The sequence below is a fragment of the Podarcis bocagei genome (genome assembly GCF_964188305.1).
Source record: "Podarcis bocagei genome assembly, chromosome: 14".
NCBI lineage: Eukaryota > Metazoa > Chordata > Lepidosauria > Squamata > Lacertidae > Podarcis > Podarcis bocagei.
Window position 1 is genome coordinate 50,239,924 of NC_138139.1, and position 20,484 is coordinate 50,260,407.

At 46.0% G+C, this 20,484-nt stretch overlaps 1 protein-coding gene and 1 long non-coding RNA gene across 3 annotated transcripts in view; one reads left to right on the forward strand and one right to left on the reverse strand.

Moving 5' to 3' along the window:
• Positions 1-20,484, forward strand: part of PEMT (phosphatidylethanolamine N-methyltransferase) — a 103,872-nt gene that overhangs the window by 47,396 nt on the left and 35,992 nt on the right. For both annotated transcript variants that reach the window (XR_014001915.1, XM_081169754.1), the window contains exons 3-4: positions 2,199-2,314; positions 13,778-13,923. Coding sequence is in view for 1 of the 2 variants with exons in the window: in XM_081169754.1 (XP_081025880.1) it covers positions 2,199-2,314; positions 13,778-13,923 (262 nt within the window). In the remaining variant the exon portion in view is untranslated. The remainder of the gene's footprint in view (positions 1-2,198; positions 2,315-13,777; positions 13,924-20,484) is intronic.
• The window catches only part of LOC308573148, a 38,098-nt gene continuing 29,805 nt past the window's right edge, over positions 12,192-20,484 (reverse strand). Inside the window, exons 2-3 of the long non-coding RNA XR_014001964.1 lie at positions 19,697-19,831; positions 12,192-12,434 (exon numbers count right to left, since the gene is read on the reverse strand). This is a non-coding gene — a long non-coding RNA (uncharacterized lncRNA). The remainder of the gene's footprint in view (positions 12,435-19,696; positions 19,832-20,484) is intronic.

The following is a 20,484-nucleotide window of genomic DNA, read 5'->3' on the forward strand; positions in this document are numbered from 1 at the left end:
TCATACCTGTGGTCCATAACCGTTCCCAGTCAGCCATCATTATGTTATGTCCAACATCTTGTGCCCATTTAATCATAGCTGATTTCACCGTTTCTTCCTGAGTGTTCCATTTCAACAGCAAGTTATACATTCTTGACAAATTCTTAGTTTTTGGATCTAACAATTCTGTTTCCAATTTAGATTTTTCCACCTGGAACCCAACTTTTTTGTCCAACTTGTATGCCTCCATTATTTGATAGTAATGGAGCCAATCTTGCACTTTGTTTTTCAATTTTTCAAAGCTCTGCAATTTTATTCTCTCTCCATCTTGTTCCAGAATTTCCCAATATTTCGGCCATTTGGCCTCCATATTGAGTTTTTTCTGTGCCTTCGCTTCCATTGGTGACAACCATCTTGGGGTTTTTTCCCCTAACAAATCCTTATATCTTATCCAAACATTAAACAGTGCTTTTTTAACAATATGATTTTTAAATGCTTTATGTGCTTTTACCTTATCATACCACAAATATGCATGCCATCCGAATACATTGTTAAAACCTTCTAAATCCAACACTTCAGTATTTTCAAGAAGCAGCCATTCTCTCAGCCAACAAAAGGCAGCTGATTCATAATAAAGTTTAAGGTCTGGCAGGGCAAATCCACCTCTTTCTTTAGCATCCGTTAATATCTTAAATTTTATTCGAGGCTTCTTGCCCTGCCAAACAAATCTAGAAATATCCTTCTGCCACTTCTTGAAACAATCCATCTTATCCAAAATTTGCAGTTACAGATAGGTAGCCGTGTTGGTCTGCCATAGTCAAAATAAAAAATTCCTTCCAGTAGCACCTTAAAGACCAACTAAGTTAGTTCTTGGTATGAGCTTTCGTGTGCATGCACACTTCTTCAGATACACATCTGAAGTGTATTTTTTATTTTTTATTTTTTATTTTAATTTTTTTTTATTTTTTATTTTAAAATTTGCAATGTTTGGAACAAAAATAACATCCTTGGCAGCACATTCATTTTTATCACAGCAATTCGACCTAACAATGATAACTTCAAATTTGTCCATACTTCTAAATCCTTTTTCACTTCAGTCCAACATTTTTCATAATTATCCTTGAATAAGTTCACATTTTTAGCAGTCATGTTAACCCCTAAGTATTTCACTTTTTTAACCAATGTTAGTCCTGTCTCCTCCTGAAACTTCTCTCTCTCATTCATAGTTAATTTTTTCTCTAGAACCTTGGTTTTCATCTTATTCAACTTAAAACCTGCAACCTGTCCAAATTCTTGAATCAGTTCCAATACCCTTTTAGTACTAGGTTCTGGCTCCTGTAAAGTCAGTACTAAATCATCAGCAAATGCTTTCAATTTATACTGTTTAGCTCCCACCTGAATACCTTTAACCTCTTGGTCCTTTCTAATCATATTTAGCAAAACCTCTAGGACCGATATAAAAAGCAATGGAGAAATTGGGCAACCTTGTCGTGTCCCTTTTTCAATCTTAAACTCTTCTGTCATCACATTATTCACAATTAATTTTGCCTTTTGTTCTGAATAAATTGCACCTATACCATTTTCAAAACCTTGTCCTACCCCCATCCCCTGTAAATTCTTCTTCATAAAACTCCAAGAAATATTGTCAAAGGCTTTCTCTGCATCCACGAATATCAAAACTGCTTTAGTATTGATATTCACTTGTAGTTTTTCTAGAATATTAATTATATTCCTCGTATTGTCAGACAGATGTCTGCCCGGGAGAAAGCCTGCTTGGTCTGTATGAATTTCTTCTGCTAACACCTTTTTAAATCTTTTAGCCAAAATATCTGTGAAAATTTTATAATCCACATTAAGCAGCGATATAGGGGGGTAGTTCTTGAGCTGTGTCTTTTCAATCTCTGTTTTCGGTATAAGTGTAATGTAGGCTTCCTTCCACGACTCTGGTGCCTGTCTTCCTTCCAATTTTCATTGCAGACTTCCTTCAATGGTTGTATTAACCATTCTTTCAAAGATCTGTAATATCTTGAAGTCAAACCATCTGGTCCTGGAGATTTGCCTAATTGCATATTTTGGATGGTCCTGACCTTTGGGAGTTCATTTTCACCCAGCTCTGGTTGTTTCCAGGCGACAAAATTGGGAAGTTGACTGATCTGGCCAGCTTGCACCCTTAAGCATTCCTGTCTCTGACGCACCTTGTTTTTTGTTTGTCCAATCAGGTAGCGAGATGGGAGTACAGGACCCGGTCGCTCACGCGTCTCTTCCGTTCTCCGTACCTGGCCTGTTACTGCCTGGGAGCTGTCATTGTGTTTCTTAATTTCCTGCGGAGCCACTGGTAAGGAGCATTCTTTTGGGCTAAATCCGGCCGATATTGCCCGCTAGACACCGGAAGCCGTGGCCGCAAGGGGCGTTGGCCACATTCACACCATACATTTAAAGTGCTGTGGTAGCACTTTAAACTACCACAGCATCCCCCAAAGAATTCTGGGAGCTGTAGTTTTTTTAAGGGTGCTGAGAGCTGTTAGGAGACTCCCCATCCCCCTCAAAGAACTACATTTCCCAGAGCTCCCAAGTGGACCAGTATCAAGTGCACGTCTGTTAAGATGGCCGCCTGCCATGGATGCTTTAGCTGAGATACCTGAATTACAGGGGGTTGGGCTGGATGACCCTGAGGGTCCCTTCCAAATCAACGATTCTATGATTCTATAAATTTATTTACGACACTGCCTGTTGTTGTTGTTGTTGTTAAGCATTTCACTACTGCCATTTTAATAATTAACTTTCCCCCAAAAAAATAACCATTAGTGGTTCTTTTAGTATAGTTTCTGTAGTTAGGAGGGATCGTTGTAAATTTTTGCAATGGATAATAAAGGAAAGAGAGGAGAAATATATCGTTTTGCACCGATTGTTCCTGCTGACTTTTTCTCCTGCGGGAAGCAAAACATCTCTCTAGTGTGCTGTTCGAGTGTTTACAGAATTCCCTGTTTGGAGAAGCATGGAGGATTATCTGTGCACTTAGCTGGCAGGTCAATTCAACTCCCCTATCTGCGATATGACAAGATAACGCCTCCCACACCGCCCCAGCTTGCTCATAATCCAGTATGAATGATGTACTGTACATTATGGTAATGTGTCCTCAGGTGTTCTCGGTGCAGCAAAGGTAACTGAAGAGGTAACTTCTGAGCGGCTTTGCCGAAATCCGCAGTGATTTCAGGGAGCTTTTATCTCTCCTTGTTTGGAACTGGTTCTGCGGGTGTCCGAGGTGGGATCAGTGCACCAGGCCAAGGCTGGATCCGACCAAGAGCTTAGGAACCGTGGGGTCCACAGCCCATCTTGGACCCTCTGCCACCTCCTGCCTGAAAAGCCACACGCTCTGCCACCAAGGTTGGAGCAGAGGGATAGAGGAAAGTTCTTCTTTCTCTCCCATAGTGCCAGATGCGGGGAGTTTCAGGACAGATAAATGGAAGTCCTTCTTCAGGCGGTGCGCGGTTAAACTGTGGAACTCACTGCTGCAGGAAGCTGCCAACTTGGATGGCTTTAAAAGAGGACTGAGCAAATTCTTGGAGGGGAAGGCTAATAATAATAATAATAATAATAATAATAATAATTATTATTATTATTATTATTATTATTATTATTATTATTATTTTATTTACCATATTTTTCACTCTATAAGACGCACTTTTCCCCTCCTAAAAAGTAAATTGAAATGTGTGTGCGTCTTAGGGAGCGAATGCAGGCTGCGCAACTGTCCCTGAAGCCAGGAGAGCAAGAGGGATTGCTGCTTTCACTGCGCACTGATCCCTCTTGCTCTCCTGGCTTCAGCGAAAGCAACGCAAAGCCTCCTGAGCGAAGAGGGAAGACCATTTTCTTAGTTCTTGTTTTCCTCCCCTAAAAACTAGGTGCGTCTTATGGTTGGGTGCGTCTTATAGAGCGAAAAATACAATATACCCCACCCTCCCTGGCCAGAGCTGGGCTCAGGGCGGCTAACACCAATAAATAAAATCGCAGTAAAAACATAATAGGGGAAAAAGAGAGGGAGAAAAAACCCCAATTTAAAATACAGGTTAAAATGCAATTTAAAATGCAGCCGCATTTTAAAATAGCTGATAAATCAAGACCATAAGGGGAGGGAAACATAAGGGTCAGACCGAGTCCAGACCAAAGGCCAGGCGGAACAGCTCTGTCTTGCAGGCTCTGCGGAAAGATGTCAAGTCCCGCAGGGCCCTAGTCTCTTGGGACAGAGCGTTCCACCAAGTCGGGGCCAGTACTGAAAAGGCCCTGGCCCTAGTTGAAACCAATCTAACCTCCTTGAGGCTCGGGACCACCAAAGTGTTGTTATTTGTGGACCTTAAGGTCCTCTGCGGGGCATACCAGGAGAGGCAGTCCTGTAGGTACGTGGGTCCTAGGCCGGGATGGAGGCAGCAAATCTTCATACAAGCTGCGACCCCCTCCGTAAGGCAGACCTCAAACAACCCCCCGAAACCAATTCCTAGTATTTGTGGGTGAAGGGGGTCAGGCCACAGAGCTCTTGCAAACTGCTGAGATAATTCCCAAAGCTCAATGGCCTCAGTTCATTACAGCACAGACCACCAGCCGATTTTATTGGCAACGCAGCATTTTCCTGGAACTCTTCTGCGATAGGATGCAATTGGATCATAATTGATTCCAAGGTAATGTGGGTTCAGGGCCCACTCGGCTTATGTAACAGGCAGATAAGCGTGTTTGAGTTCCTCCTAGGTCAGTTTCGCTGGAGGAAATCTTGCGGCTGTTTGCTTTTCACTTTTTCCGGGACTCTCCATAAACCGTGCTATCAGCTTCCGGACATAAACAACACCAGGTAGTAAAAGGAGGACTACTCTGTGTGTACAGAGGCTTGTTGCCGGGCTGCCAGCAAACTTAGCTGGTGGCTTTCATAAACGGCTGAAGGCTTGCAAGCCAATATATCAATGGAAGCGTGTAATCAATGGAAGCGAGTGGGCAGAGAATTGGCTTCCTGGTGCCAGTCTGATCTGTCTGATCTCTCCTTCCAAGCAAGAGATCTGTGGACTCAGCACAGTGATGAATCTTGGCCGACGGCATTGCTTTTAAGGCACATATCTGCATACATGGGCGTAGCCAGGGGGGCAGTGGTCACCCAATCAATTAAAATCAATAAAAAATCCTTAGCAAACTGAGGTCCCCACCCAACCCTAAGAATCCTGGCTACGCTCATGTTTGCATACCCTCCGATGAAAGTAGGGACATCATCATCATCATAATGTACTCTCTATACCCCAACCATCTGATTGGGTTTCCCCAGCCACTTTGGATGGCTTCCGACATGTATAAAAACATAATAAAACATTAATAATAAAACAATAAAATAATTAATAAATAAACAAACCTTCCCAATACAGGGCTGCCTTCAGATGACTTGGGGGTCAAATAGCTCCATCCCTTCCAACATTCCTCCAATGGAAATAGGGACCTCCTAAGGAAAAGTGAGACATTCCGGGATCAAATCAGAAACTGGCGGTTTCTGTAAATCCAGGACTGTCTTTGGAAAATAGGGACACTCAGAGGGCCTGGTAATATGCTTATTTGCTTGGATAAGAGGCTGGATATGTGTTGTTTTGGGGGTGCTGGCCTCATGGTAATCTATAATCTCCTGAGTAGGGTAGGGGGTCCTATTTGGTTTACTGTTCTGTGATTATCTTTAACATGAGAAAATAACCTATATAGGTAAAGGACCACTGGATGGTTAAGTCCATTTGAATTCGACTCTGGGGTGCAGCACTCTTCTCGCTTTTAAGGCCAAGGGAGCTGCTGTTTGTCCACAGACAGCTTTCCTAGTCATGTGGCCAGTACAAATAAACCGCTTCTGGCACAACAGGACACTGTGCTGAGTTCCAGAGCGCACAGAAACTCCATTTATCTTCCTGCCGCAGCAATGCCTATTTATCTACTTGCACTGGCGTGCTTTCAAACTGCTAGGTTGGCAGGAGCTGGGACAGAGCAACGGGAGCTCACCCCGTCACTGGGATTCGAACCACACACGTTCCAATCGGTAAGCCCAAGAGGCTCGGTGGTTTACACTACAGCACTGCCTATGTCCCAAATCATATATCTGTATTGTTAAAAGGGACGCAGGTGGTGCTGTGGTGTAAACCACTGAGCCTTAGGCTTTCCGATCAGAAGATCGGCGGTTCGAATCCCCGCAACGGGGTGAGCTCTCGTTGTTCGGTCCCAGCTCCTGCCAACCTAGCAGTTTAAAAGTATGCCAAAAAGTGCAAGTGGATAAACAGGTACCGCTCCGGCAGGAAGGTAAAAGGCATTTCCGTGCACTGCTCTGGTTCGCCAGAAGCGGCTTAGTCATGCTGGCCACATGACCTGGAAAAAATGTCTGCGGACAAACGTCAGCTCCCTCGGCCAGTAAAGAGAGATGAGCGCCGCAATCCCAGAGTCGTCCGCAACTGAACTTAACTATCAGGAGACCTTTACCTTTACCTAAGAAGCTAGACTACTGCACAACAGTTAAATTCTCATTCCCTGCTCTGCCCACTTCTCCTCTCTGACTCCGACCACCAATTCCATGTGGACCCCGGAAGGTTGCCCCGGAGGGGGCGGGAATGTGGCCACTGGACTGCAGATATGCCCCCATCCCTGCCACGGGCAGTCAGACGAGATCTGGAAGGCACCAGGCTTGGCGAATGCCAGTTTAGATAACAGGAGCGAGGGACGAATTCTTGAGCAACGTTTGATGAGCGCCAACTCTGGGCATGACACACGTTTGTGCTCTTTGAGTAGTAGGAACATACGCAGAGGCAGAGAGAGGCCGAGGGAAAGGGCAGACAAAATGGAAGGTCTGCGTTGTAAGTGGCACCCGCTTGGCTAACGCAGGCCCTGTAATCTGAGCGTCTGGTTACGTCAGAAAAGCAAAACTGCCTTTCTGTGTCATTCCTTTGATTCCTGCCCCCACCCTTTTTTTATTTTCTGACTCACCAAATGCCTTTCCCAAAAGATGCACATCTACCGAGTCGAATAAAGCCAGGCTGTGCATTAAATAAAATTGCTGCTTTACATTCATCTGCCCTTTCCAACATCTTGCTCTTTTCGGTGAGCTGAGTGACGGCTACAGATCGTCTCGCACTTCCTTTTACATGAAAGGTTTTTCATATTTAATGGGGCGGGCCTGGTTGTGTTCTTCCTCTAGAGTAAGAATGAATAAGGCTGGTTATGGTTGGGTTTTTAAAGACATATTTTTTATTGATTTTCACAAGTTTTTCAAATTTACTTGTATTTCAATATATGTCTTTTCTTGAATTTTGACTTCCCACCTTACTTCCCTGATGTTCTTATTCCTACCCGGTGTTTCCCCCCTAAAAAAAAAGTTTAGGGGTACTCTCATTTTCCTACTCATATGGAAATACTGCCCCTCGATGAGGCCAAACTTAGATTCACAAAATGTTTAGGGTATGTGTCCCCCTGCGTACCCCCAGAAAAAAGCACTGTTCCTACTGCTTTATGAGAGCACTTTAATCCAGTGCTTTTTTATTGGGGGATGCATACTCCTGAACATTTTGTGAATCTAACAGGAGAAGAAACTAAAAATGTTCAAAAAAATAGTTTTTTCTCTAGCACGATGGCAAGCTGCCCCGGTACCCTCATTCCCAACCCCCCAACACCAAGTGACCCCAGCTAAACCTGAGACGAAACCCAACAACTTCGGGCCAAAAATGACCCAACACTGCCGTTTACAATTGACGTTTTGCTGGAATCGCTGCTTACCGCATTAACTGGAAAGCTGAGACCCGCCAGGGTGGCGTAAACCCCCCAAAAAAGGTGTTAATTGGACCAAGAGGGAGAGTTCTCATTGGCTGGAAGGGGGCAGCTATTGTGTCTTGACTGCTTTCCACCTGCTTCCCGCCGGTAGGTGTCAGAGCCAAGCCTTTCATAAGTCCAATACCTGGCGCTTTCCTTAAGAAAACCAGCCTCTCCTGCGGGCCTCGCTGCCAGACTGTTCTTTTCCATGGCTGATAATGACTCTGCTTTTCTAACAAGCCCTGCCTGGGTGTTATGTGTTATTTGGGTCAGTATGTAACTGTTATCACAACAAGCGCCCTTTTCTTGGCATCTATTTCTCCTCTGCCCGTATATTCCCTTGCTAAAATTATCTCTCCCCTCTCCTCGTTGGGTCAACGCCGTCCAGCCCCTCACTGGCATCCACTTCGGCTTGGAGCTCCTGAACTTTAAGCCAGGCTCGAGAGGGAAGGTTCCGCAGGAGGGTGTGGGGTGTAGTGGTTAGAGCAAGGGCTGCCAACATGGTCCCTTGCATGGTGGACTCCAGCTGCCATCCGCCCCAGTCAATGGGGACAATGGTCAGGGATAATGGAGGCCGGGGTCCAAACAGCATCCGGCAGGGCGCCATGGTGACGGCCTCATCAGTTTGGCTCTGCCTGTGATTGGTTCCAATTCTGCCTGCACTTTCCAAGCACAATTCAAAGGGTTGGTGCTGACCTTTCAAGCCCTAAATGGCCTCAGCCCAGTATACCTGAAGGAGCGTCTCCACCCCCATCATTCAGCCCGGACGCTGAGGTCCAGCTTCAAGGGCCTTCTGGCGGTTCCCTCCCTGCGAGAAGCCAAGTTACAGGGAACCAGGCAGAGGGCCTTCTCGGTGGTGGCGCCCGCCCTGTGGAACGCACTCCCGTCAGATGTCAAGGAAATAAACAACTATCTGACTTGTAGAAGACATCTGAAGGCAGCCTTGTACAGGGAAGTTTTTAATGTTTGATGTTTTATCGCTTAAAAAACAAAACTGTTGGGAGCCGCCCAGAGTGGCTGGGGAAACCTAGCCAGATGGGTGGGGTGTAAATATATTATAGTGGTACCTCAGGTTAAGTACTTAATTCATTCTGGAGGTCCGTTCTTAACCTGAAGCACCACTTTAGCTAATGAGGCCTACTGCTGCTGCGCCGCTGGAGCACGATTTCTGTTCTCATCCTGAAGCAAAGTTCTTAACCTGAGGTACTATTTCTGGGTTAGCGGAGTCTGTAACCTGAAGCGTATGTAACCTGAGGTACCACTGTATCATCATCATCATCATCATCATTATTATTATTATTATTACAGTCCCAGAGCTGGAGGTCAACACCATGTTGCATGATAATACCCAGAGATCCCTTATGTTGACAAGGCTTGTGCTAACCGTAAAGCAAAGGCGGTTGGTTGATGGCTCCAGCTGAATTTTTAACAGATGTCACCAGCAAGATTGACTATTCCATCCGCCGAGAAATTCGGTGTTTGTTGTTATGGCGCAGAGCTGCAAAGTTTATTTATCAGTTCTGAGGGGACGTGGGGGGGGGCAGGAAGAGAAAGAGACCTGAGTTCGAGCGCTGTGCAAATAAAAACTATTCTTCAGAAGCCACAAATCATTACTCCGGGAGAAAATGGCCCATTACCCTTTGCAAACAATTTCCCTCTTCTCCGTAGTCAAAACACTAGGTGGCCTCATACAAGATTCGGATGGATGGGACCGCTTGTTTGCCTAAGTCGGTGTTTCTCACACTGGGGTCTCTGTCTGTTGTTGGACTGCAACTCCCATCATCCATAGTTGGCAGGACCAGTGGTCAGGGATGATGGGAGTTGTAGTCCAACAACAGACGGAGGTCTGAGTTCAAGAAGCACTGGCCTAAGCATTGAAGCCTGAGCAAACGGGGCATGGGGGTGTGGGCTTGGAAGGGGGTCTCCAGCGGCTTATCTGCCAAGCCTTGAGCCCAGAGGGGAATGCCTTGGGTCTGCCCTCAGGCACCAGCTATCTACAGTATTTTTTGCTCCATAAGATGCACTTTTTCCCTCCTAAAAAGTAAGGGGGAATGTGTTTGCGTCTTATGGAGCGAATGCAGGCAAGAGGCTCTGCTCAGAGCTCCCTTTAAAGAGCCTCACGGGGGGCTTTTCTGCGAGGTGGGAGAAGGGACTGACGGGCTGCCTTCTGTCTCTTCCCCCACCTCCCAGAAAAGCCAGCAAGAGCCGCTGACAGGCTCTGCTCAGCGCTCCCTTGCAAGGGCTCCCTTTCGTCCCTCATCCCGCTTTGCTGGGAAGCCAGCAGAACAAGAGGCGCTGCGCGGCTATCGCTCTTGCTCTGCTGGCTTCAGCGAGAGCTGCGCAGTCTGCTCTGCTGGCTTCTCAGTGAAGCGGGAGGAGGGACGGAAGGGTTTAAAGCAAGAAAAGTGAGAGCCGCTATGTGCTCCCGCTGTGCTCCGGAGGCTTCGCGTTGCTTTCGCTGAAGCCAGGAGAGCAAGAGGGATCGGTACGCACCGATCGCTCTTGTTCTCCTGGCTTCACTTCGCTGGAGAGGCGCTGCGTAGCTTTCCCTCTCTGCGCAGCGGCCCTTCAGCGACATGGGAGGAGAAATGGAAGGGGCTCCGTTTCTCCTCCCGCTTTGCTGGAGAGGTGCTGAGCAGAGAGGGAGAGAATATATTTTTTCTTGTTCTCCTTTAAAACTAGGTGCGTTTTATGGTCAGGTGCCTCTTATGGGGCGAAAAATACGGTAACTCTGCCTAATGGTAGTGTAATGGGTATGGGGTTGCTCGTGCGTAAGTTGCCGCCTCTCCTGGCTATGTTGCCTTGTTAAACCTTTCTGTCTGGACAGCCCTTCACTTCGTGGCTGCCTCAGTCGCTAGCAGAATCCGTCAGTGGGCGTTTCTTAAATCTTTTCCAACATAAAAGTTGTTTGACACCCAGTCTCCTCCTACTCTCTCTGCACGGAAGTCTTCTGCGCAGGGTGGGCGTGGGTAGCGGAGGACCCGTGCTCTCCCCGCTGGTGTCCGGTGAAGAGTCCTGGAGCCCTCTCGCCGATTCCCCCATCAGCCCCTCTAGACCCCTGGTGTTGCGCTGATTTGCTTCCCCATCTGCGGAGCTGCCTCTCTCCCTGCTGGGCCCTTCTCCAGCATCATTTGAGAGCCTTCCCTCCGCCTCTAGCTCCGATGTCAGTTCCCTGACAGGTAGAGCCGGTCTTCTTGCCCAGAGCCGAGTGAGACTGTAAGAAAAGACTGCTGCCTCAGACCCAAGGCCTGTCTGCTCCTGCACCCTGATCTCGCATGACCAACCAGAGGCATCTGAGAAACCCATATGCAGGATCTGACCTCAGCAGCCCCTCTCCCTGCTTGCGATTCCCAACAGTGTGGAAATAGTAGACCTAGGATTGCTGTCCTGGTCTGATCCCACTTCAGACCTGACGCTTGCACTGTTTTAGTTTAAAAATAAATACTGGAAGTTTTCCAGAAGGGGCTTTCCGTTGTTTACCACCACCTTTCCCCAAACATCTAATTTTAGGCTCCAGCTGTGGAAAATGTGTTGATGCTGTGCCCGAGATGTGAGCTATGTGAGCTATGCGATATTTTGGAAGTGTGAGGGGGGGGGGGAAAGGACCAGATAACAGAGCAAACCTTTCTCAACTCCTGTCTGAGATGGATGTTTTTGACCGGGACTCAGTTGCCCAAGATCACAGGTGGGACCAAACTATCCTGCCAGCCTCAGGGAGTTGTGTACAGTGAAACTTTCCACTCATACGCCAACCCAGGGGGCTACCATATTTTTCAGTTTTCTGAGAAACAGGAAGAGCTCTGTTGGCCAAGGAGGATGCGGGGCCAGGAATGAACCCTGTGGCCTTCTCCCATATATTGCTGGTCTCCAGCTGCCATCATTTCTAACCATTGGTCATGCTGGCTGCGGCTTATAGGAATTGGAGTCCAACAGCATCTGGAGGTTTCTCATCTCTGCTGAAAAGCTCAAAGCACCATGGAGTTTTCTTGGGATAATTTCAGGAATCTCTGTGGGGCTGACTCAACATTGTGCTCCAGCTGGCAAAAGAAACTCAAATATTTGGCCAAGATATGAAGCTCTTATATCGCATGAAGCTAGAGCTGAAAATGCTTCCCATCATGGTTTTTTAAAAAATAATATTTATTGGTTTTCTATTTAGTAATACAATATACATTCACATTATTATTATCTACTTTACCGCTCTGGCTCCTTAGAGCCTATCAACTTCCTTCCCTCTCGCTTCATGGCTTTCAAAATTAACCTTTGTATCATTGCGTTTTGTACATTTTCCAGTTCTAATTACACTCATATATAGAATTACACTCATAAATATAGAAGGGGAGAAAATTTCTCTTTACAAGATTTGGGACAACCCTGCTAGTGATGTTAAAGGGTTCTTCCCACTGTTGTTGCATATATAAACAGTCTTTTCTCTTCCCTTGGTATCTCAAAACCCACTATGCCCAATAAAAAGGCTTCTGGTTTTTTAACAAAGGTCTTTTTGAACATTTTCTTTAACTCATTACATATCATTTCCCAGAAAGCCTTTACCACCACATGTGGTAGAAGATACCTTCCTTTTCTTTACATTTCCAGCATTCATTCGTTCTTATACAAAAAATGCTTCCCATCTTGTAATCAGTACAACCACCCTGTAAAGTAGAGCAATATTATTAGTGGTTTGGAGTATTCCTTATTTAATGCATATTGCTAACGCTGTTTGCTACTGTTTATGGGGCTGGTGCGATGTTTTTGTTTCTCCGTAAGTTGCATGTCGCATGAAATATTAAAGTATTACATCATCTCACTCTCATTTTACCCCACTATGGTATTAAGTATGTAATAATAATAATAATAATTATTATTATTATTATTATTATTATTATTATTATTATTATTATTATTTATTATTTATACCCCGCCCATCTGGCTGAGTTTCCCCATCCACTCTGGGCGGCTCCCAACCAAGTGTTAAAAACAATACAGCATTAAATATTAAAAACTTCCCTAAACAGGGCTGCTTTCAGATGTCTTTTAAAGATAGGATAGCTGCTTATTTCCTTCACATCTGAAGGGAGGATGTTCCACAGGGTGGGCGCCACTACTGAGAAGGAATATATGTACATACATTTTTCCTTTAATATAAGCCGCTTGGAGACTTGTGGGCGACAAGAAACTAATAAGATAGATACAGTTGCAATCGAAGTTATTCAACCCCCATTGCAAATCAGATTTCTTATCAAAATTTACAGATGTTCCGCTGCTTGCAATGAACAAACGCAACAAGAGCAATTGAAATAGCTCAACACAACGGACGCTTTAAGTGGTTCCCCCAAATTCAGCTGAAAATGCAACTTGGGGAGTTTGAATAATTTCCATTGCAATTGTAAATCTCCCCATTTTTGCAGAAAGGGAAAACTGAGGCTGAATGAGACTTGCCCAAGGCAGTCTGAGGAGTTCGTGGCAGAGGCGAGAGTCAAATGGGGAATTTTGCACTTTGTGTGTTTATCTCCAGCTAGTATGCTGCACTGACCATGCTGTCAGGTCTACAGACCCAGAAGGGAGGGCTCCAAACTGCAACCATACTATCCTGTAATATTACATATGAGCCTGTACAACTGATAAAGCCTAGGATGGCGAAACAAGACTAATATTCCTGAAATCCTTGTCTTAGACTCTGTGAAAGGATTCTGTGGAACTGTAACAACCCTTCATGTGGATTATTGGACTCTATGAACAGACAGGTGGACCTTATGCATGAACTGACTAGAGAATGAACTGATCCACTGGGTCTTCTGTATTTTCCGTTGAACTTTATGAGACTTCCGTTGAAATCTACAATTTGATACAATGAATAGTATATCTTATTTATTTAAAAGTACAGCCGGTTATGTCTTGTGTGTTTATTCAATATGCCTTGGTAAGCAGAGAGAGAGAGAGCAGAGAATGAGACAAGATAACAGGAACCGCTGGTCTACCTCTCCTTTCCTTGCAGTTTCACAGAAGCCATGAAGAGCCAGCCCAAACTGAAGGCCCTGGATCCCCTCTTGGCGCATTACACCAGCGTAGCCCTAATGTCCGTAGGCATCATGTTTGTCACTTCCAGCTTCCTGGCCCTGGGATTCATTGGAACATTCTTGGGTAAGGCTAAAGGTCGCTTTGCTAGACTGCGTGTTTATGTATTTGTTGCTTGTTTGTTCCATATATCTGTTTCCATTCCAAACTGGGATGCAAGGCAGCACCTACGGCATTTTAAATTTTTACTGAAATCATTTTTATATTTGAGCCTACGGCATTTTAAAACATCCGCTATCAGATACAGAACGATGAAAACAAACGAGTTGGAAGCAATACAGTGGTACCTCAGGTTAAGTACTTAATTCGTTCCAGAGGTCCATTCTTAACCTGAAACTGTTCTTAACCTGAAGCACCACTTTAGCTAATGGGGCCTCTGCTGCTGCCGCGCCGCCGGAGCACGATTTCTGTTCTCATCCTGAAGCAAAGTTCTTAACCTGAAGCACTATTTCTGGGTTAGCGGAGTCTGTAACCTGAAGCGTATGTAACCTGAAGCTTATGTAACCCAAGGTACCACTGTAATTAAAATACGTCCCGGTGCAAGCGTCAACAGACATAAATCTGACACCATTAAGTTAGAGATGCGTTAACAGAAGACCAGCATTTAAGCTCAGTTGGTAAGAGTGTAAGACTCTTAAACTCAGGCTCGTTGGGCAAAAGATTCCTGCATTGCAAGGGGGTTGGACTAGGTGGTGCCTTCTAACTCTGCAATTCTATGCTTGTTCCCAAAAGCCTGTTGGATCGTGAATGTCTTCACCTGTCAGCAAGGAAGGAGCCAAGCTGGCTTCTATAGCAAGGGAGGTCCAAAGTTGTCAGGGGGCAGCCACCGAGAAGGCCCTCTCCTGTGTCCCCATCAAACGTTCCTGTGAGGGTAGCAGGACCGTGAGAAAGCCCTCCCCAGAAGATCTCGAAACCCAGCCAGGTGCATGTGCGGGAATATGGTCTTTCAAATAACTTGGACCTAAGCTGTGAAGGTAGCTTTAGGTAGCCCTTTCTCCAGTGACTAATCCCTTAATCTAGAGGCCTCTTCCAAACAATGGAACTAGACTTTGCCTGTGATCTAGCACTCCACAGGTAAAACGACACAATTACAGGGGAAGTACACAGCTTGTTGTTTTGTTTCACATGGAGTTTGTGACGGTCATCTTATTAGCTTGATTTGTAATCCACCTTCCAATGCAGGGATTCTCAAGGTGAAAAACAACAGTAAAAGGACTGGTGGGAGGGAGAGATGAAAAATAAACACAACAGTATCGATAAATCCAAGCACAGATAACAGCAAAGGAAGAAGTAATGGTAGAATGTCCCTTTGTGCCTTGTAATACACGAAAATCTGCCCTTATTCCCTTATGGGGGACACAAGAGCCCTTATAGAGTCCTTTGTAGGTTCTCTATCGTTCAGAGAAAAGAACAGAGGCCAACCAGGGAATGTTGAGAAGCAAAGCAGCTAGTAAGCCTGATCTTTACTGAACTGTTGCAACAGGGCGCTCCCCTTTTACGCAGGAAATGAGGAGGACCCAGAACAAAGCTGTGTCCGCCCTCATATAGACATTTTAAATTGGAGTCCAAGACCATCCCCCAGACACATCATACCTACATCATAGAAAAGGCAGTTTACAGCAGAAATCTGAGTGCATTGTTTACTTCCTGTCATTGTTTACCTCCTGTTTGGCAAGTGAACTGTTAATGGTTACTTGGCTGGATACCCTGGGGAGCCTGGCCAGTCTTTTGTAATGATAAATACTTAGTTCCTGATCCAGGTCACAGGCTCACCCTGTTCATACACAGACATACCCTTAAGACAGGATTTGTGAAGGCTAAGTCAGTGGGGAGGCTTTTCCATTTTCCTTTGACTTTGCAGAGAAAACATTTGGTCAGTTTGGGAGTCAAAATGGTTCCAGGGCTGTTCTCCTGTGCTGCTTCAGACATGTGGTTTATATATTTATGTACGTGTTTGCTTGGTACATTTATGAACATTTATTATATATATAAGACCTTAATTTTTTTATTTCAGTCTCAACAAGCTTAAATGTGAAAGTAGAGCAAACTGTGTGCCTCTCTCTCCTTATTTCCAAGTGTTCAGCGGTGCCAGTTTCAGACTACCGGTACTTTGCAGACTCTGGGGGCAATCTGTGGGCTTTGTTAGACATTAAGTTAGAGAGAGTGATAGAACACCCATTAACAACTATTACCCTGGTGGGTGATTTCAGTGTCAGAATGGGAGGTAGTAATATTGTTATGGCAGAAATAATTGGTTTGTTGAATGAGGACTTGGAGGACATATCTCCCAGAATATCGAAAGGTAAGACTACTTCAGCAGTGATTAAGCCAATCAGCAAAGTTAAGTGGGGACGATGCACAAAACCAAAATAAAGCCAACTTCATTTTTTGCATGTTGTTAGAGCAGAAATACAGGGACAGAATAATAGAATTGTAGAGTTGGAAGGGTCTGCAATCTTGTCCAACCCCCTTTAATGCAGGAATCTCAGCTAAAGCATCCATGGCAGACGGCCATCCAACCTCTGCTTAAAAACCTTCAAGGAAGGTATTATGTACTGAATTGAATAGGATCCAAAGGGCAGCAGTCTGATTGGTCCTAAAACAATAGGATTCAGAATGCAGCAGTCTGATTGGTCCTAGAATAATAGGATCCAGCATGCAGCAGTCTGATTGGTCCACAGGAGCCACCCAATCCAGCTCCAGGTGGAAGTGAATCCACAACCTGATTGGCCTACAGGAGAATCCTGGAATTAGCCAATCACATGGGGCCCATTATGTAAATAAGGTATATAAGGCAGACATTCTGGGGGAACTTCCATTCCTCCTCACCGCTGTGAGCTGAATAAAGAGCATGAAATCCACTCTCAACTTCGAGTATATTTCAGAAGGAGAGTCCACAACCCAGGGGAGACCATTCCACTGTCGAACAGCTTTTACCACCAGAAAGTTCTTCCTGACGTTTAGTCGGAATCTCCTGCCTTGTAACTTGAAGGCATTGGTTCGAGTCTTCCCCACCACCTCCTAACCATTTTGAATTGCCTCCCCCCCCCCCAGTAAAGCTCCTAAACTGATAGTGGGCTGGAGTGAGGGAGGAGGAGCATAGCTGCATATGCAAATTAAAATAACATGGGATTGAGCACCCTTGCCTTCCACTGTCTGGCTGTTCCCTACAAAGGCCTCTATTCTGATCCTATTCATTCCTCTGGAGAAGTGATACCGCAAGCAAGGGGAGATTGATACTTCCTTGTTCCCCCTTATCTGTGGGATGGCGAGGCAAAAGTCAGCACTTAGGAGGGAGATCTGGGTGTGGGTTCAAGACCATGGATAGTTCTCCTGCAACTGCAGCTGAGAAGTCTGGACTAAATGTCAGAGCCGGCTGGCAGAGGTATCTCCTTGGGGTTCACGGGTGAGTAGGTGGGTTCTGATGCCCACACACCTTCACAGCAGGGAGAGCAGGGCATGGATCTCTCCTTGAGGAGGCATGGCAGCTCTCTGGGCTTGTGTCATCCTGTGGTGCAGTGGTTAGAGTGCCAGTCTAGGACCTGGGAGACCAGGGTTCAAATCCCCTACTCAACCATGAAGTTCACTAAGTGACTTTGGAAGCCAGTCCTAGCCAATCAGCCTAGGGTTGTTGTGGGGATTAAATGAAGGTGAACCATGCATGTCACCTTGGAGAAAAGGTGTGATATAAATGAAATTAATATAAATCATCATCATCATACTAAGCACCACCACCATGGATTTGGGAGCCCATAATTGTCAGAAAACATGCATTTCCTCCCCCAAGCTGTGCTGCAGACCCTATGTCCCCACCCACCCCATCCTCTTACCAGGGGGCTTCATTTTGCATTGCACTCTCTCAACAGAAACCAAAAAAACCCCTCATCTCCCTTGTTGGTGGGACAGGAGATGCCGCAATACGATCCTTGATCCGGTACAGTGGTACCTTGGTTTAAGAACAGCTTAGTTTATGAACAACTTGGATTAAGAACGCTGCAGGTGCTTTGGTTTGTGAACTTTGCCTTGGAAGCAGAACATGTTTTGCTTCCTGTCGAGTGTGTTCCATTTGTAAATTGAGTCCTCCGCTGCTATGGGAAAGCACACCTTGGTTTAAGAACGGACTTCTGGAACGGATTAAGTTCATAAACCCAGGTACCACTGTACTTCGTTTGAAGCCATCGGGGCTAGAACCAGGCGACCTTTGGTTCTGTGCACAGCCGCCTAAAGTTGGGGTCAACCAGGGCTGCAAATTGGGGCTCCTCCCTAGGAAGTAAAGCTGAGTTTGGGAGCCTGTGGCCCTCCAGATGTTGTTGGGCTTCAACCTCTATAAGCCCCAGCTATCCTGGCCAGTGGTCAGGGCTGGTGGGATTTGAGTCTTAGGAGCCACAGATACCCCATCCCTGCAGCAAACAGGTCCCCGTGATGGCACTGGCTCTGCCCATCCAAGCTGGTCATTGGCTCTCCTAAACAGGAAGTGGTCATAGAGTCATAGAATCATAGAATCATAGAGTTGGAAGAGACCACAAGGGCCATCGAGTCCAACCCCCTGCCAAGCAGGAAACACCATCAGAGCACTCCTGACATATGGTTGTCAAGCCTCTGCTTAAAGACCTCCAAAGTAGGAGACTCCACCACACTCCTTGGCAGCAAATTCCACTGTCGAACAGCTCTTACTGTCAGGAAGTTCTTCCTAATGTTTAGGTGGAATCTTCTTTCTTGTCGTTTGGATCCATTGCTCCGTGTCCGCTTCTCTGGAGCAGCAGAAAACAACCTTTCTCCCTCCTCTGACATCCTTTTATATATTTGAACATGGCTATCATATCACCCCTTAACCTCCTCTTCTCCAGGCTAAACATGCCCAGCTCCCTTAGCCGTTCCTCATAAGGCATCGTTTCCAGGCCTTTGACCATTTTGGTTGCCCTCCTCTGGACACGTTCCAGTTTGTCAGTGTCCTTCTCGAATTGTGGTGCCCAGAACTGGACACAGTACTCCAGGTGAGGTCTGACCAGAGCAGAATACAATGGCACTATTACTTCCCTTGAAGTAACAGTGCTAACAGTTTCCTGTTCAAGAGGTGGGACTTTGCCTGGGGAATGATTCTTTTTCCTGGCTTTGCCTCTTGGCTTGTTTTCTAGCTCCTGGTTCTCTCTGTGGCTGCCTTTGAGGCATCCCTCCTTCTGCCCCACAACATGTGGGGTGGGGATTGGGGTCCCCTTTCCTAGACACCATGCTGTGCTCCTTTGTAGTGGAGATCAACAAAGGCTTTCCTGCCACTCAGCTTCCAATAACCCCTCGGTTCCATCTGAAAACTTTTTCAGATAAATCGGTTCCATCTGAAATCTTTCTTCGGTCTTGGAAAGGAGGTCAAAAGTTGTCGGGGTTTTATCCTTTCTTTCAGGCACGCAGATTTATGTAAGTCCGGTTGCATAAATTCCCATCTTTTCCATTAAGCCTCTGGCAGGTTTAACCCCTTTGCCTCCGTCCCCACCTGAAATGGAGCCCTTTGCAGATCAGCTTTTGTATGTTGTCAACTTCTCTTTATCCTTCTGCCTTCCTTCCCACCCCACACCCTGAAACCCCCTGCTCATCTCTTCTACCACCAACATTCAGATTGTAAGCTTCCTGGGGCAGAGACCTGTCATTGTGGAATGGGGAGTCCTTCCATTATTCCTTAAAGTGCCGCACACCGTGACAGCTCTACATTAATGGAAACGGAGGCTTGGGTCTTTTAAATGAACCCACCTGCAGGCAAGCACTTCAAATCGTGAAGATGTGTTTTCCATTTATTTTAATACACAACAGGGGCCGTGACAAACAGGAGAGGAATCACCTTCCTTACCTCCTCCCCTCCCACCTTGCTGGGGGAAAAATTGGGGTCGGCGCCATCTTAAGCGAGCGTAGTGGGGTCTCCAGCTTGCTTGCGGAAGGTCTGATTCATCACAGCCGGGATGACTTAACTTGGGTGTCATTTCCGCTGAAACGCAAAAACAGGTGAGTCAGGATGAGCCTCAGAAGGTGTGACCTCACCTCTCGGGGCTTTTTCTTGACGCCAAAGATGCTCATAAGCACAGCCTTGGCAGGCAGGGAGAGGCATGTTCTCTGCACCCGGTTAGCAGGGCATGTAAGTGGTGCAGCTGGATTTGGAAGTGGGAGGGAGTTATCCTGCTATGCCTCGTTCCGGGACAATTAAGCATGTGCGGAAGCAGCCCAGAGGAAGATGCTCAGGAACGCAGGAAAGCTTCCTTTTGTGAATTCGGAGCCTTGGTCCTTGCAGCTCAGTATTGCACTGACAGGCAGTAGATTTTCAGGGTTTTAGGCAAGGAGCATTCGCACTCCTGCCCAGGGTTTGAACCTGGGTCCTTCTTGCAAAGCACATGCTCTACCACTGAGCTGCCTTTAAAATACCGTATTTTTTGCTCTATAAGACTCACTTTTTCCCTCCTAAAAAGTAAAGGGAAATGTGTGTGTGTCTTATGGTGTGAAGGCAGGCTGCGCAGCTATCACAGAAGCCAGAACAGCAAGAGGGAACGCTGTTTTCGCTGCGCAGTGATCCCTCTTGCTGTTCTGGCTTCTGGGATTCAGAATATTTTTTTTCTTGTTTTCCTCCTCCAAAAACTAGGTGCGTCT